This window comes from Solanum verrucosum, unplaced genomic scaffold (assembly GCF_900185275.1).
Source record: "Solanum verrucosum unplaced genomic scaffold, falcon-dt-bn FXZP01000183.1, whole genome shotgun sequence".
Taxonomy (NCBI): Eukaryota; Viridiplantae; Streptophyta; class Magnoliopsida; order Solanales; family Solanaceae; genus Solanum; species Solanum verrucosum.
The window spans coordinates 3,450,722-3,465,577 of record NW_026020430.1 but is presented as its reverse complement, the minus strand read 5'-3'; the positions used below and the strand labels follow the sequence as shown (position 1 = coordinate 3,465,577).

The window sequence follows — 14,856 nt, the reverse complement described above, 5'->3', positions numbered from 1 at the left end:
GTATTGAGAGGAAAAATTGTGTAACACATGTTTCAACAATGAGTTTATGTTTCATGCATGTACTTTGTAGAAATCAAGATAAGGAGGACAACTTAATATCATAAACGATAAGAAAAAATCAATATTACAAATTTAAATTTGATCGGAGTTCTATGAAACTATTCCTTAATTATCAGACTAGTAATCTAAGAAAATGAATTAAAATTTTAACTTATTAAATTAAACCCCTTTTCACTTGTATTAAAATTTTAACTCAATCTTCGTATATGTTTATATGTCGAACTTTAAAAGTTATTCACTAGTCAAAAGATAATTCATGTTTGATCATTCTTGGAATCTTAGTGGTCCAATAAAACTCCGAAGTTTTAACTATCGACGCATCATACGGCACTTTGTTATAGCGGCTGACCTATTTTATATGTTATATCATTCACGGACGGTAATTCAGTAACTTTTGTGCATACGTTTTTTTACAAAATTATATAATTTTGATAAATATTAATTATTACATATACTCTCTATGTCCCTAATTACTTGTCCATTTTTCTTTTTATATTTGTTCACTATGGGCTAATACACACGAAAAACTAAGAAAATCGCGTAATTTCTAAAAGTTGGTTCGTAAATGCAAAAATATGCCTTAAAAATGGTGCGGCTATACACAATGTTTTCCCAACTCATTACAGAGGTCCTCATAAAGTTTTTTAAAAAAAATTTGTTTATTCTAAGGCGCCTGATCAAATCAAGAAAAAATAAAATATTTTTACCTAGTAGACCTTCAATTAATTACTTTGAAAAAGACAAAACTTCTTGAAAATCTTAATTTTTTAATTCATCTACTTCATAATTAATAGGGGTAATATGATAAACTCACTATGTCAATTATTGTTTTCTTAATTGGTGTGTCAATTCAAAGGTGGACAAGTAATTAGGGACACAGGAAATATTAATTTATAACCAGGGGCGTAGCTACCCTTTGCCTAGGGTGTTCGACCTTCGTCGGAAAATTACACTGTATTTTTAAGCAAAATGATACTTTAAATTGTTAAATAACACATTTTGGACACCCCTGAAAAAACAATAAAGTTTCTTAGCTCAGTGTTTTTAGTCGTGCGCGGGTTCAAATCCCCCAAATATGTTATTTGACTTTTGATTTTTTTTTCTTTTCATTAAAAATTTAAAAGTAATTATTTAATTTAAAATTGATAAGCAAATCCTATTTATTTATTTATTTCATAAAACTACTAAAAGTGAAAAGGCTCCATATAGAATTTCTTTTAATATAACTCGTTTGATTCTACTCTTTATTTTTCATTTCTTGTTGTTAGTCATCAGAAGTTCGTGAAATCTTGAAGCATAAAAGTGATTTCATCTAAACTGAATTTTCTCTCTTTTTTTTCTTTGTCTGTTCACTTTCTATCAAATAAACGTGACCATTAAAGCTAAATATTATCTAGTTTGATTTTAAAAATTTTGATATATTTTTTAATTAAAGAAATTAATCATTAATGTTACGTAGTTTGATTTACAAAATTTAAGTGCACTCATTCATATAATTACTTTTATTAGCTATTAAATTTTTGGACATTCTTCGTAAAATTTCTGGCTACGCCACTATTTATAACTATTATAAAAACTCATAAATTTAAGAAAAAGCCCCGTGAAGGAGTATATTTTTTTATTGTCGTATTGAGAAAAGTTTATGGTGGGAATCACAAACTTTAAAAGCTAAAGTCCACTGGCATTTGTTGCCCTGGCTAATCACTAGCTGTTGTACTGTCAACAAAGGATTAGTTCAAGCTTTGTTTTGACAAAAATAAAAGGATTAGTTCAATAATCAAAACTAACCCCCAAATTAAACTAGTCATGCATTTTAAAAAATGTAATTCTTGTACGCATCCATAAGGGTCATTACATAAGTTAAAAAAAGAGTTAATGAAAGTTAGTGAAAGCCAAATTATTTACACATATTTTTGTAATAACATGCTCATAGATCTAAAAGTAAGCAAATACAGAAGTAGTTGTCTCGTGGGCAAAACTCAAAACAGAGAACCAACCGACAATAAAAAATGAATCTTATTTAAGGAGTCGGCCGTTAGATGGAAAATGAAACTCTTGCCGACGGTGGCCCAATGATTATAGAGCGGAATCAAGATTTTAAGTTTATGAATTCAAAAGGATAAGAAGGCCAAGAATTATGGTGGATGATTCATCGATAATTGAGTATTGTTTAAATTTTTCTTCCTACTTATATTTATGCGAAACCATCTTTTTGTCTTTACATGATAGAGTTATGATTTATGTATAACCCACCTTCTTCAGATCCCATATATAAAATTATAATTATTATATTAGATGTTGGATAAATTATTTAGAGACATATTAAAAAAATTATATAATATATATATATATATATATATATATATATATATATATATATATATATATATATATATATATAAACTTTGAACTAAAATTATTGAATTCTGCACAATCCATTACATGGCTCTGCCTCTACAATTATAGCATATTGTGAGCTTTAATCCAACTTAGATAAAAAAAAAAAAAAGAGTTATTGTGTTAACGTCAACTCTTCAAGCCAATAAATACATAATACAAGTTCATATATAATATTTTTAATATGTAATTATGATTAATTAATATATATTGTCACTTTATATAATTACTTTATTATAGAAAATTTCCATGACTTATTAATATAAACATTGGTTCGGGTAACTATTTACTATCTAACTAAAGCATATATTTTCAGGTCAATTTTGGAGGATTAATTAAATTCCTTACTTTCGACTCAAAATATACATATGTATTTGGAAAAAAATAAAACAATTTATATCTATAAAACAAGGTCACATATGTTGATATATAAATCTAGTACTAGTATAGATTTACGTGTTAAAATCATTAAGCTTTTGGGTTTAACAAGCTAACTTAAAGTAGTATGATTCCTAAAATTTATTGTACCTTTTAGCTGATTGTTAGACCTGTCTTTTTCCAATTTATGTACATGCATTTATCTATTATCTTGTGTGTATTAAACAATTTTTTTAAGCCTATCTTAACGTCAACTTACTTCTACATGTCAATTCATGTTTAATAATGACATGGATAGAGTACTGCAATTTGAGAACTTTCAATTTCCTGTGTTATATTGCAAATAGATTACATTACAACCTATAATTTTCTTAATATTTTGTGTCAACATTATATTATATAGTCTTACACCCCCAAATGATAGACTCCATCTACTTCTTATTTAATCGCAATATTTGACTGGGTATTCAAGGTATTAGTTTAACTTATACATATTTTACGTGTCTTAAGACTCTCGGGGGACGTTTGATATATAGCTAGTTTGGAAATACGTTATGTAAGTATTAAATTTTGCAAAAAATATATCATATTTGATAGTTGGTTAGGGGGTAAGTTATTCATGTTTAAAATTAATATAGTATTTTATTTTCAAGTATTAGGAATTCACATAACTAATATATACATATTGAATAAGTTATGAGGAAATTTATGTACTGTTTTATTCAAAATAGAAAATGGAATAAGTTTTAATACATAAATAACTAATACCGCATAACTCTAATTCTCTGACCAACAACCAAACGAATCCAAAAGAATAGTAGTCTTACTATTTTCATTCACTTAATTAAGTGGTTGCTCTAAAGTTTGTTTGTTCTAACAAAGGTAGAATAACGTGCAAGGCAACTCCGATATATATATATATACACTACACTAGAAACGTATTCTCACAATATATACTCTATGATACAGACACAATTATACTTATCAAGCCTGTCATTACATTTGTCGTGATGACATGATCAAATTAATAATATAATTTTATCTATTTAAAAAACAAGTTGCTATCATAACATACAATTAATTTTGTTGCCTAATAATTGACAAATACCGTGACGAAGTTATGAATTTTGTTAAGAATGTTTAAAGCTTTATTACTTATTTCTAAAAAAGAAGAAAGATTGATCTATACTCATAGTATTATATTCTATATGTATAATATAATTTTTGTGAAATCTTTGTTTTCGACAATTAGTGAAATGCTTGTTTGCCAAGAATCTAAATAGAGAACTCATTAAATTTAAATCGATTATAAATCAATCTCTCGTGGCACAAATAATTCTGTAATTTTATAAAATAAACATATCAAACTGATGAAATATTTATGTATTATTAATTGATTTTAAAATAATTATGGATCTTTCTCTAATACTATATCAGACGAAAGCAGAATGATGATGCAACAGTATACATGATATATGCCGCAAATTGCGAGGTGTTAGATGATAAAAACCTGAAGATTCTATGTAGATTTTTTACATTTTATTTTTATCGTATACTATTTCCTCCATTTATTTTTATTTGTTACTATTTAACCTGACACATTCATTAAAAAAATAATTATATATATATATATATACACCAAACTATCCCTATTAAATGATGTTTAGATTAGGTCTTGAAAAATGATTTGGAAAATAAGTATTTAATGGTTAGGGTCAAATATGAAAAAAATTATCTTTTTTTGATATGTCAAAAATGACAAATAAAAATAAAAATCAATTTTAGGAATAAGTGATAAGGAATTAATTTAATATAATAAAATTAAAGTATATAATAGTTAAATATAATATGATAAAAAGGGAAAGAACAAGGAATTATTTACGAAACGCATGTCATTCATTTATTGATTTATATAAGTGTGGAATGTGGATACGTTCTTATTCTTACTAGCTTACTTGAAAGATGAATAATTTATGGGTTAGCTATATATGTATATATCTTATTATTAGCTAGGTATGTTGGGATTTTATTCCGACTAATCATCGTGAATTATTGTGATCTCATATTAAGATGTGAAGAGGATAGAATGTGTGTGCAAATTTTATCAATAAGTAGGGAGATTATTTTTTATAGATCCTTGACACAAAAAATATATTTTAATAGATTAAAAATAAGTGACTTGGACAAAATAAAATTGTTAATAACCTCAGACCAATTAATCGAAGGCCCTTTCTCCTTTGTTTGAAGCCATATAAAACTTTTTTTCTTCGATCGGCAAACAAAGAGGAAATCTGCCACGTATAATTGAAATCCAATCCAGATACCATAGCCAACTAATTGGTGGAAAGGTTTTGATTTCAAAAATGAACTATTGTTTTGTTGTGTTTAAATTCCAAAAATTTGTATATGGTACAGTGTGATTGTTTTGTTAAATAATATAATATTTCACTAAGTAAACAACAAGTCGTTGTAGTATAGTGGTAAGTATTCCCGCCTGTCACGCGGGTGACCCGGGTTCGATCCCCGGCAGCGGCGTTAAATTTTTTTTCTCCTCTTTTTGAAGATTATCACAAACAAAATGCCCTACAAAAATCATACCATTGATAGCCACCCATCCCAGAAATGGCGATTCTCAGCTTCTGCTTCTGTTGTTCAAAACTCCCCTCAAATCCAAAACTTCACAATCTCCATCTTTCCCCACAGACTGATCAAGCTACATCACTGGTTTCTCTAAAATCAGCTGAATTTTCGAGAAATGGTTTCATCTCATTAAGCGAATCAATCTCAAGAGCAAGTTTTCTGGCCCTTCTCTCTGCTTCACTCTTCTTTGCTTCAGATCCTGCTTTAGCCTTTAAAGGTGGAGGTCCTTACGGTGCTGGAGTAACAAGAGGCCAAGATCTAACAGGGAAGGATTTTAGTGGTAAAACTTTAATCAAACAAGATTTTAAAACTTCAATACTCAGACAAGCTAATTTTAAAGGTGCGAAGTTACTCGGAGCTAGTTTCTTTGATGCCGATTTAACTGGTGCTGATCTATCTGATGCGGATCTTAGAGGTGCTGATTTCTCCTTAGCTAATGTGACTAAGGTGAATTTAAGCAATGCTAATTTGGAAGGAGCACTTACAACGGGGAATACATCTTTCAAGGGTTCCGTTATACAAGGGGCGGATTTCACCGATGTTCCTCTAAGAGAAGATCAACGGGAATACCTTTGCAAATTTGCTGATGGAGTGAATACAGTTACTGGTAATGCAACACGAGAGACATTGCTTTGCGAATAGCTTTGTGTAGTGTAAGCTTTGTACTCCTTATAGTTTTCCCTGTATATGAGTCTGGCTATTCAACCTGTTAATGAGGCTCCACATAAACATCAGCAGTTGGAACCCGTATTCGGTTTGATTATATTTGATCAAATTGCCATATAGCTTGTATTTGCATTATTATGGTTCACTTGCAAGGCACAAAGATTGATTTGGATGACTTGTCATGGTGGCTTGATATCTCTGACGTCTTTGATAGTTAAAGACATGTTAAAATGATGATTTGAAATCCTTTAACATTGCGACACTTATCCCAATGTAATACGATCTCTAATAATCCATTTAAGTTACTTTGTTGCTCAAACTAATGATTCAACTGCTTCCATTATGGTTAACCTTTGGAATCTTGAAGGGAAGTAGGTAATATCACTTCTCCACTTAAGCCCTGTTATTCCAAAAGGTTCAAGATTCCAAAGCTTAGCTATAAAGGAGGGAGTTGAACTAGCATTAGTTCGATCAACAAAGTACCTTATATTAATTAGAGATTGTATTTCACTGCGAGAAGTACCATCAATGTTGAAGGATTCCAAATCCAACAATTTAACAAGTTTGAACCTGTCAAAGATGAAGGAGATATCACGCTGCCATAACTAGCTATCCTAATCAATCTCATTGAATGATGAAGACTACATTTTGAGTGAGATGGCCGCCACACATCAATCTGATCCTGGTAAGAATGAAACAAAATAGAATTTGTTGATTGTTTGTGAATTATGCTTGTCCGATTCTTATTGCTGTGTGATCCAAAAAGTATTCCATGATCACGGGTTGATGTTGTGGTACAATCAATCCTCAACATTTCCTATTCAGAGGAATATTGGAGATCCCCACATGCCTCCATTATCATGCTTCCTAGGTCATTATCAATGGAACTGCCACCGAGCCATTATACTGGCAAAGTGTTGTTACCTTCTCACTGTCCTTCATTTTGCAAAGTCACAAGTTTTCAGTATATTGCCTCTGAAATGAAATGGGGTCTTCAGTTTTCGGTTTATCACATTTTACATGATTAAAAACTAGAAGAAAGATGATAATAAGTCCTGGCCTTCATTCCCTGCTAAAGAGTGGTGGTAGAAGTGCAAAATTGAGCTCAACCAGCATCCACGTATCAGCTTTAGATGACATAGTAGTATGAACTCGCTCTTTACCATGGCTCTCTATCTCGGCCTGCCCTTAAACTTCAACCAACCCACGTGCTGCAACAAGGCTCTGCATTGATGGTCCAACAGTATCTATGGATCTTGTGAACTTCAACACACTTCATCTTTCAGCATTCTTCTTTTCCTGTGTACTTGAGTTTCCCCACAAACAGGATAGTAGGCATAAAGGATAAAAGCAGCAATGGTAGTGATTAAAGGAGCTGTGTTTTGCCTGCCATATTAACACAAAGATCCTGCAAGCTGGGATTTTGCTAATTTGCAGTTGGATCAACCTTGGGTTGCATATTCTTGAATCTGGAGTGACCTTTTTTCAGCTCTAGGTTGGGACTTCGAATTGTCCTAAATGGTGCAAGTCAGGCGCCATTAAACCAGTTGATATTACCTGCTGGATCTCTACTTTATATATATCTATAGTTTTGCATGCCTTTATTTGGTTGAATATTATTTATCACTAAATGGATTTTCTTTCCTCTTTGGAGAAGGTATTATTTCTTCAGAAAAGAAAGTTTTCATTGCCAATTCTGTTGCTTTTATATTTTGTAGCTCAATTATTTCCAAATTCTTATTACCTTGCCTTGAATGGAGAAGTCCAATAAAGTACTGTATTCATATAGGATCATGGCAGTTTGTAAGCTTTCAAATTTGACCACCATCTTTTGAAGTAGTGCTTGGTTTTTGGTTCTTGAGAAAAAAATTCAGGTGATTGAGCTCCAATTTTTTAACTTTCATGGCAAAAGATCAAGGCAGTTGAAGATTGTAAAGTTCTTCCAAGATTTGCTCGAATGTAATCAAAAGGCAAGGATTTTAGGTTCTGATTTAGTATTCAAGGATCAAAATTGTTGACTCCAGAGTTACTTGGGAGGTTGGTTAAAGCCTAAAAGCTCTACAACATATTTTCATACAGAATTCATCTTTTCGGGATAGGTAGACATACCCAACTCTAAAAGCTCAAGGAGCATTACAGGTCTATTGTTGTCAGCAAAGAGATGAGAATATGTTTGTGCCCACTGTACCAGTGCTTAAGAAAGACTTATGTGAAAGCATAGCAGGAAGGACGAAAGGAAAATTATGTAGTAGAAAGCCTGTTTGAAAATGTCCCTTTTGTTTTTACTTGCTTCTCTGTGTTGAGACCAAAAGCTGGAAACATTGTTTTGTTGATTCTTTTCTTATGTGGTCGTGTACAACAACATTAACCCTATAGGCTTACTACTATACTTAGACTGCAGCAGCCTGTCTGTTTCTGTAGCAAATCCCAGTTGTTCTTTGCTGCTAGGATTGTTCCAGTGGTAGTAGTAACCTACCACTGGAACAGGTATGGAGAACAATTGAAAAAGACCATGATGATTGAAGATACAAACTGCAGTTTGATCGACACAATGTTCTTCAATCCTATTATGTATGTATAAAAAATAGAATTTCAAGCCATCAAAAGCATACAAAAAAATGTTCTGTCAAGCATCAATCTTATTCAGAAAGGGCAATGCAAGTTCATTGCACAGTAGGTTTCCAAAGTACTAGTTTCATGCAAATCTTGACAAGAACTTATTCAGAAATTTACATCGTTTAGTTGCATACGAAAGAGTTAAAAGGAGTATAGAGATGTAGTTCCCAAAGCTAAAAAGATTAAAAAGGTCCATGTCATATAAGGTTCAAATAACCATCAAGAGATCCCGGAGTAAAAAGTATTGAGTCTGTCAACACATGGCCGTACTAGTAGTCTTCAACAAATCTATAGCAACCTGGTTCCAAGACTTCCAGAACTCCTGCAAATTAATCAAGAAATTATGAAACGAAAAATCATTTGTAGTGCAACAAACTAACATCACGGTGTTACTGGAAGAAGTAAAAATAAGAATATATGTACTGTATGATCAACATCATAAACTTGCACAACATCTTAGCAAAACAAGATACATTTTTGGAAAAGACGTATTTCTTTCTTTATGAAAATTCCCCCACCCCTTTAAGAAAGAGCAAGTTTCAGCATGAATCTGTTACAATTTTGTGGGTAAAAGAGTAAGCTTTATGGAAGTAGACAACCATCATCATAAACTGTGCTGCTAAACAAAAGGTCCTCAACATAAGAAAAAACTGAGATAACAAGTGCAGAATTTGCATTAAAATTAAAATTAAAATTAAAATTAAATTAGAATATTTCAAGATAAAAGGTTCTGACATCAGAGACGCATATTTGATCAATGGAATAATTTTTGATGTCCCTCACTAACTTACCTCTACTAAATAAATGGGAATTCACGTCTTGGGGGATCGGAGGCCATGTTTCTAGTAATAAAGTGACCCTGAAAACAAGAATTTGCAAAAGAGACTTAGCTTCCACTGATGAGTACTTGCAACCATTGCAATATAATTACAACATGCATACCTTGCCACCAATTTCCTCTAGATGCACTGTATTGGTTGCTTCCACTAGAATCGTATTCTCCTCCTTCCTTCTTGTACTGAAATGTTTATAAGTATATCAAAAGGAGTTAGTATCATCACATTGCATATTTTAAATTATGAAGATGATTTTAAGAAAAAGAACTCACAGAAGGATATGATAGAGTTTTATGAGCATCGGATGACTTGATATACATGTCCTCTTGACCACCATATAAGAGAGAAGAACTTAGTGGACATGTTTCCCCTCTATCTTGAAAAAGTGATTCATGTTCCTTACTGGATCTGCAATGCCCTGCACCTTGTTTATTTTTCGTCACGTAAGCTGCTCAAGGATGTATGTTTTAGACACTATATCACATATCTCACAATAAAAGTAATGCTATCTCAGTGTGAATGCAGAATATACAAGCAAAAGCATCAAGTTACCACATGTTAGATAGAACCTACGATTGAAAGCAATTGTTCATGACTATAGAACTGATAAAAGAAACTGATTGTAGTGGTAGACCAACACACTGGTTTTCCAGTGTATAAAAGCTTATCATAATTACACAGAATCATACATCTTTCATCTATTACCTATCCATCACTCGTAGTACAAGTTACAGAGTTAAGGCTTTGTTTGGATTTATACCACAAGAAATACAGATCAAGTGTGACCAATTGATTTGAAGGGGAATGGAGGTGTCCCGAGAATCTCTTGTATGTTATAGGTTTATCTTATGTCGGTAGGATCAAGTACGTGAAGCACCGCAATGATTCTCCAAGAATCAGGTGTTAAGTTAGATTGGAGAATAACACATAAATTTAATGAGGTGAAACAAAGAGAGACCAATGAGAATGAGGAAAAGAGAGAGATCACAAGTGACAAGACACCTGTAGCTGATTTGTTCCATGCCCTACAACCAGATGACTGCTTCTCCAGAGATTGCATGAGTTCAGCTGCCGAAGCTTTCCTTCCCATAACCTACAGGAATATGGAAGATGAGATAGTACAATAGTTTTTTTTACTTTATTTTCGACAAGGAGAACACAAGCAGATCGATGCTACGCTATTTCAAACTATCACAATTAATTTCCTAGTTGACCACCAAAAATAATTTTTTCAGCTGAAACTTCTATATTGTTACAACTATCACAAAAAGAGTTGTTATGACTTGTGACAGAATCGTAGAAATTAAGAAACAGAGTTTCTGGTGTTTACATGAGTTAAAGGATTGTCAGATTTTGGTTAGGAATTCAAGTTGACTCTGCTTTACTTACCAAATCCTCCCAACAAAGAAAAGGTAAGAAACTTTTTACCTCTCCTCCATGGGAAGAGATCAATCCAATGCTATGAAATTGCAATCCCTCAACTACAAGAATATCGAAAGGGACATTCACATGAAAGAAAAAAAATGAATCCCTTCTTATCTTCTCTTGGGAAAGAGAAAACTTTGATTATAAATCTAAAATGATCGAAATTGCAACCCCTTAACTACAAGAGTACAAATTGAATTGATCACAAAATTTGCACCCACATCAACTATTCCACAAGGTACGTGCTATCTTCCACCAACGCAAGTACCAATTAACTCTGCCACAAGCACACACATCAACTATTCCACAAGGAGAAAGTAATGGCACAAATGGGAGTAGAAAACATAAGATCCCCATAAACCACCTCTAACATGCTACCTTAATGACTTGAGGATAAAGAAAGAGCATATAACACACCACTTCAACTGTTACCGATACCCACAACTAAAATCCTATTCGTCGACCACCAACAATCAAGTTTTCATTCACAGGTTAATACAATTCTATCACAGAAATTAGATAACAGAGTTTCTGGAGTTCACAGAAACTGATAGATTTGCCAAATACTGATTAGTGAAAACCCATATCTCTCCACTCCTTCATGTTCTTCATAAACTACTTCAATCAGAAAATTGCATCTTATTTCTACTTCTATTTTCAGTTAGACATATAACAAATTCCAAATTCCCAAATTCTTATTCCATTAAATTATTCAATTATAAACTTTAGTATTGAGTCAAATCATATATACTACTCTAATGTCGTTCGTTCATATAATGAATAAGTACCTTAGATGGTGGTGGGAAAATTGAAGAGAAAATACCGGTGGAAGCAGAAACATCAGCAGAACCCACTTGCTTCTTCTTACTACTTTTTTCCATTGAAGAGAAAGGTAAAGTACCAAACAAAGATTTTTTCTCTATATAAAATAATTGAAAATGCAGATTTTTGTACAGTAGAGAATAAGTATATAAGAATTTTGGGGAAAAAAGAACAACTGAATAGTGAAATCTTGAAAACTCTACATAATTGCGAAGCATAAATGTCTTACGTTACTACTATATCAAAAATAGAATTTCATTTTATTTACTATATCTTAAAATTATTATCTCTTATTTATTTATTTTATATATCCTCAAATTCAACAATACATTAATATTAAATAATAACAGAAAGTAGTAAAAAGTCGAATTAAAAGTTCTAAAATATGGCTAATAAGGTCAGTTTAGGAATGTATCATATCAATAGGGAAAAATTAATATAAAAGGGAGGGAGTATTGAGTTTTAACTTTGACTTCAAATTTAAATATTATTTTTTTAATATCAATAAAATATTATCCAAATATTCTTTTCTTAGTTGATTAATGTAAGTTTCTCTTTCATGCCTTCTTTTTCCGATTCTAAAATATCCGAATCTTGAATTATTTTTGGTATCATGTAACTTTATTTTATAAAAATCAATTTGTGGAGGATCACACATTTTGTAGAAAACAATTTTGCAAAACCACAACAATCACTATTATGGACCCCTGCCCTATAATACAAAGTAATTTGATTATCGAACCACATCTTAGTTTAGGGGCCAATTCAGCACCAAACATTATAGGAGTGGACTATATTGATATTCGCCTATAAATTTGTGAAAGACGCAATTATAACTAATACACTTTATTGAACATTATTTTTATACATTCTATCAAACGACCTTCATTTTTTAAGTTTTCTACCTGAACCAGCAGGTATATATGTGAGTTTTCTATATGAACTATCATAAAATATTTGTCGAAATACACTTGAATCATCACTATCTGAATTTCATATAGGAAAATTCAACAAACGGATAGTTAAGCTATCCCATACACATTAATTATCTAACTTGCAGAATAAGCCAATCACCAAAAAGAATAATATGAGGAATAAGTTTGTAACACAAACATTGTTTAGGAAAAAATAACTATAATGCCATATGTATAATTCAGTATAAATTAAACACCCACCTTATCTGACTATAGATTGCATTGAAAGAATTAAATAGATTTTTCTACACTTCAAGATTTGATTCCCATCCTTTTCTCATCTCTTACACACACATAGATTTTATATTTATATATATAATATATGGCTAGCTCTCTTGTCTTGCAAGAGTCAATTTTCATAATATTTTTTGTACACAAGAGAATAGGAAATTTGGCCATATGATTAATGATGACCCCTACCCATGAAAAAGGTTTAAATATATATGTGGCTTTCCTCATTAGTGCCATATATATTTTAATTTAATTATTAAAAGCTAGTGTATTTGAGGCAATTGACAACGTTAAAAGGCTTATCTATAAGTCGATAAAAAAAAAACAAAGACATGTAAGAGATAAATCACAAGTAATAGTCCTTTTCTTTCTTTCTTAGTGCTGACCCCATTTTCTCTTTCAAGTTTTCAATTTAAATATAATATTAAATTATGTCATTTTTATCTATTTGTCAAGTTGGATTCAGAATTCTCTCAAATGGCACTATCACTCATCGAATCAACACAAACTAACAAAAAGTCCTCCTCCACCCCATCCACACCTTCAAAGATATCTCAAAAAATCCATCCCAACATATAAAATAAATTATCGAATCTAAAATTTAAATTTTATGTGTTAAAATTCGTAATAGTACCACAATTAATTTGAACTTGATTCACAATCATTTGAACATTTTTAAAAATAAATAAACAAAGTTTGAGTTCAAATGATCACCTCAAATCATCTATTTCATACGTTCTACCGCAACAACAGATCATTTACAGAAAAATAGCTATATTTGATGTTGATTAGCCTTTCATCTCTAGCCACAATTAGTCATCCACATACTCACACATGGATTTAATCCTCCAAAGTCAGATTGGACCGTTAAAACTCTCTTCAACCTGCTCATGACTGAATTGGGATACTTTGTTTCAATACACTATTCAATCCCCTGTCCAGATACGCTAGCTAATACAATAACAAGTCTCATGATATAATCATCTAAATAAAATTGAAATGTAAATTGTTATGTAAACTATCGCTATCTACTATCTAGCTAGAATCTGATAAAGTGGTATAATTTTTCTTACGCTTTTTATCCCTACTTTACTTGATGGAACAATTATAAAATAGTAGTATTGAAATAAAGTATAAAATGAACATAAAAAAAAAAAAAAACGTGGACGGCAGGATTCGAACCTGCGCGGGCAGAGCCCACATGATTTCTAGTCATGCCCGATAACCACTCCGGCACGTCCACTTCTTGTTATTTAATGCCGCAGTTACAATAGGTATAAATATATTACAGTAAGGTCAATTCAAACATACAACAGAAGAAAAAGAAATGTATAATGTAAGAATGTGAACTAGTGATTTCTTTACAGTTGCCCAAGCCTTGATGAGCATGAAACATCCTAGTAGAAGATAGCAAGTATGTCATAACATTAAACAAAATGCGTATAAATTGACTTAACACGAATCCATAGATTTATTTTCTTCAAGGTTGTGTGTGCCCACACACCAAGTTATTATTCCACTTATTGAACGTCCTCTACAATTCGAGGATCATAATCCCCACATCAGGTTTACTTGAAGACAACGATCTTAAATAAGGTTGTTTAACTCATAAAGCATTTACTAAGGTAAAGTTGTTTTCACGTTACTTACAGATTACAAATTTTAACCGTGAAAATAACCACTGATGCTTGCACCCCTTCCCCTTCTTCTTTTTTCCCGCGTTAGAGTAAGCAATTAAAGTTTGAGATTGGAGGGATTATAGGTGTGTGTGATCACAAGCATCAATTGTCAATAAAACGAATTAGCCAGTA

The 14,856-nt window shown here is 31.6% G+C and overlaps 2 protein-coding genes and 2 non-coding genes across 5 annotated transcripts; 2 read left to right on the top strand and 2 right to left on the bottom strand.

The window, feature by feature from the left end:
- Positions 1–5,298: 5,298 nt before the first annotated feature.
- TRNAD-GUC (transfer RNA aspartic acid (anticodon GUC)) lies at positions 5,299–5,370 on the top strand. Its single transcript has one exon. It is a non-coding gene; the product is annotated as a tRNA-Asp (tRNA).
- Positions 5,371–5,437: 67 nt separating this feature from the next.
- On the top strand, positions 5,438–6,258 carry LOC125807912 (thylakoid lumenal 15 kDa protein 1, chloroplastic). Its single transcript, XM_049487662.1, has one exon. It carries the CDS (start codon positions 5,458–5,460, stop codon positions 6,115–6,117), a length of 660 nt encoding a protein of 219 aa, XP_049343619.1. The 5' UTR covers positions 5,438–5,457; the 3' UTR covers positions 6,118–6,258.
- A 2,587-nt stretch (positions 6,259–8,845) lies between these two features.
- On the bottom strand, positions 8,846–12,003 carry LOC125807919 (uncharacterized). Of its 2 annotated transcripts, none has more exons than XM_049487669.1 (6): positions 11,807–12,003; positions 10,596–10,686; positions 9,866–10,041; positions 9,700–9,775; positions 9,549–9,616; positions 8,846–9,079 (listed from the first exon to the last, which is right to left on the bottom strand). In XM_049487669.1, exons 1-5 carry the CDS (start codon positions 11,897–11,899, stop codon positions 9,600–9,602), a joined length of 453 nt encoding a protein of 150 aa, XP_049343626.1. In that variant the 5' UTR covers positions 11,900–12,003; the 3' UTR covers positions 8,846–9,079; positions 9,549–9,599. The 2 variants fall into 2 exon arrangements, with proteins under 2 accessions (XP_049343626.1, XP_049343627.1); XM_049487670.1 differs by having other exon boundaries at positions 9,866–10,011.
- A 2,203-nt stretch (positions 12,004–14,206) lies between these two features.
- TRNAS-AGA (transfer RNA serine (anticodon AGA)) lies at positions 14,207–14,288 on the bottom strand. Its single transcript has one exon. It is a non-coding gene; the product is annotated as a tRNA-Ser (tRNA).
- Between the last annotated feature and the right edge of the window lie 568 nt (positions 14,289–14,856).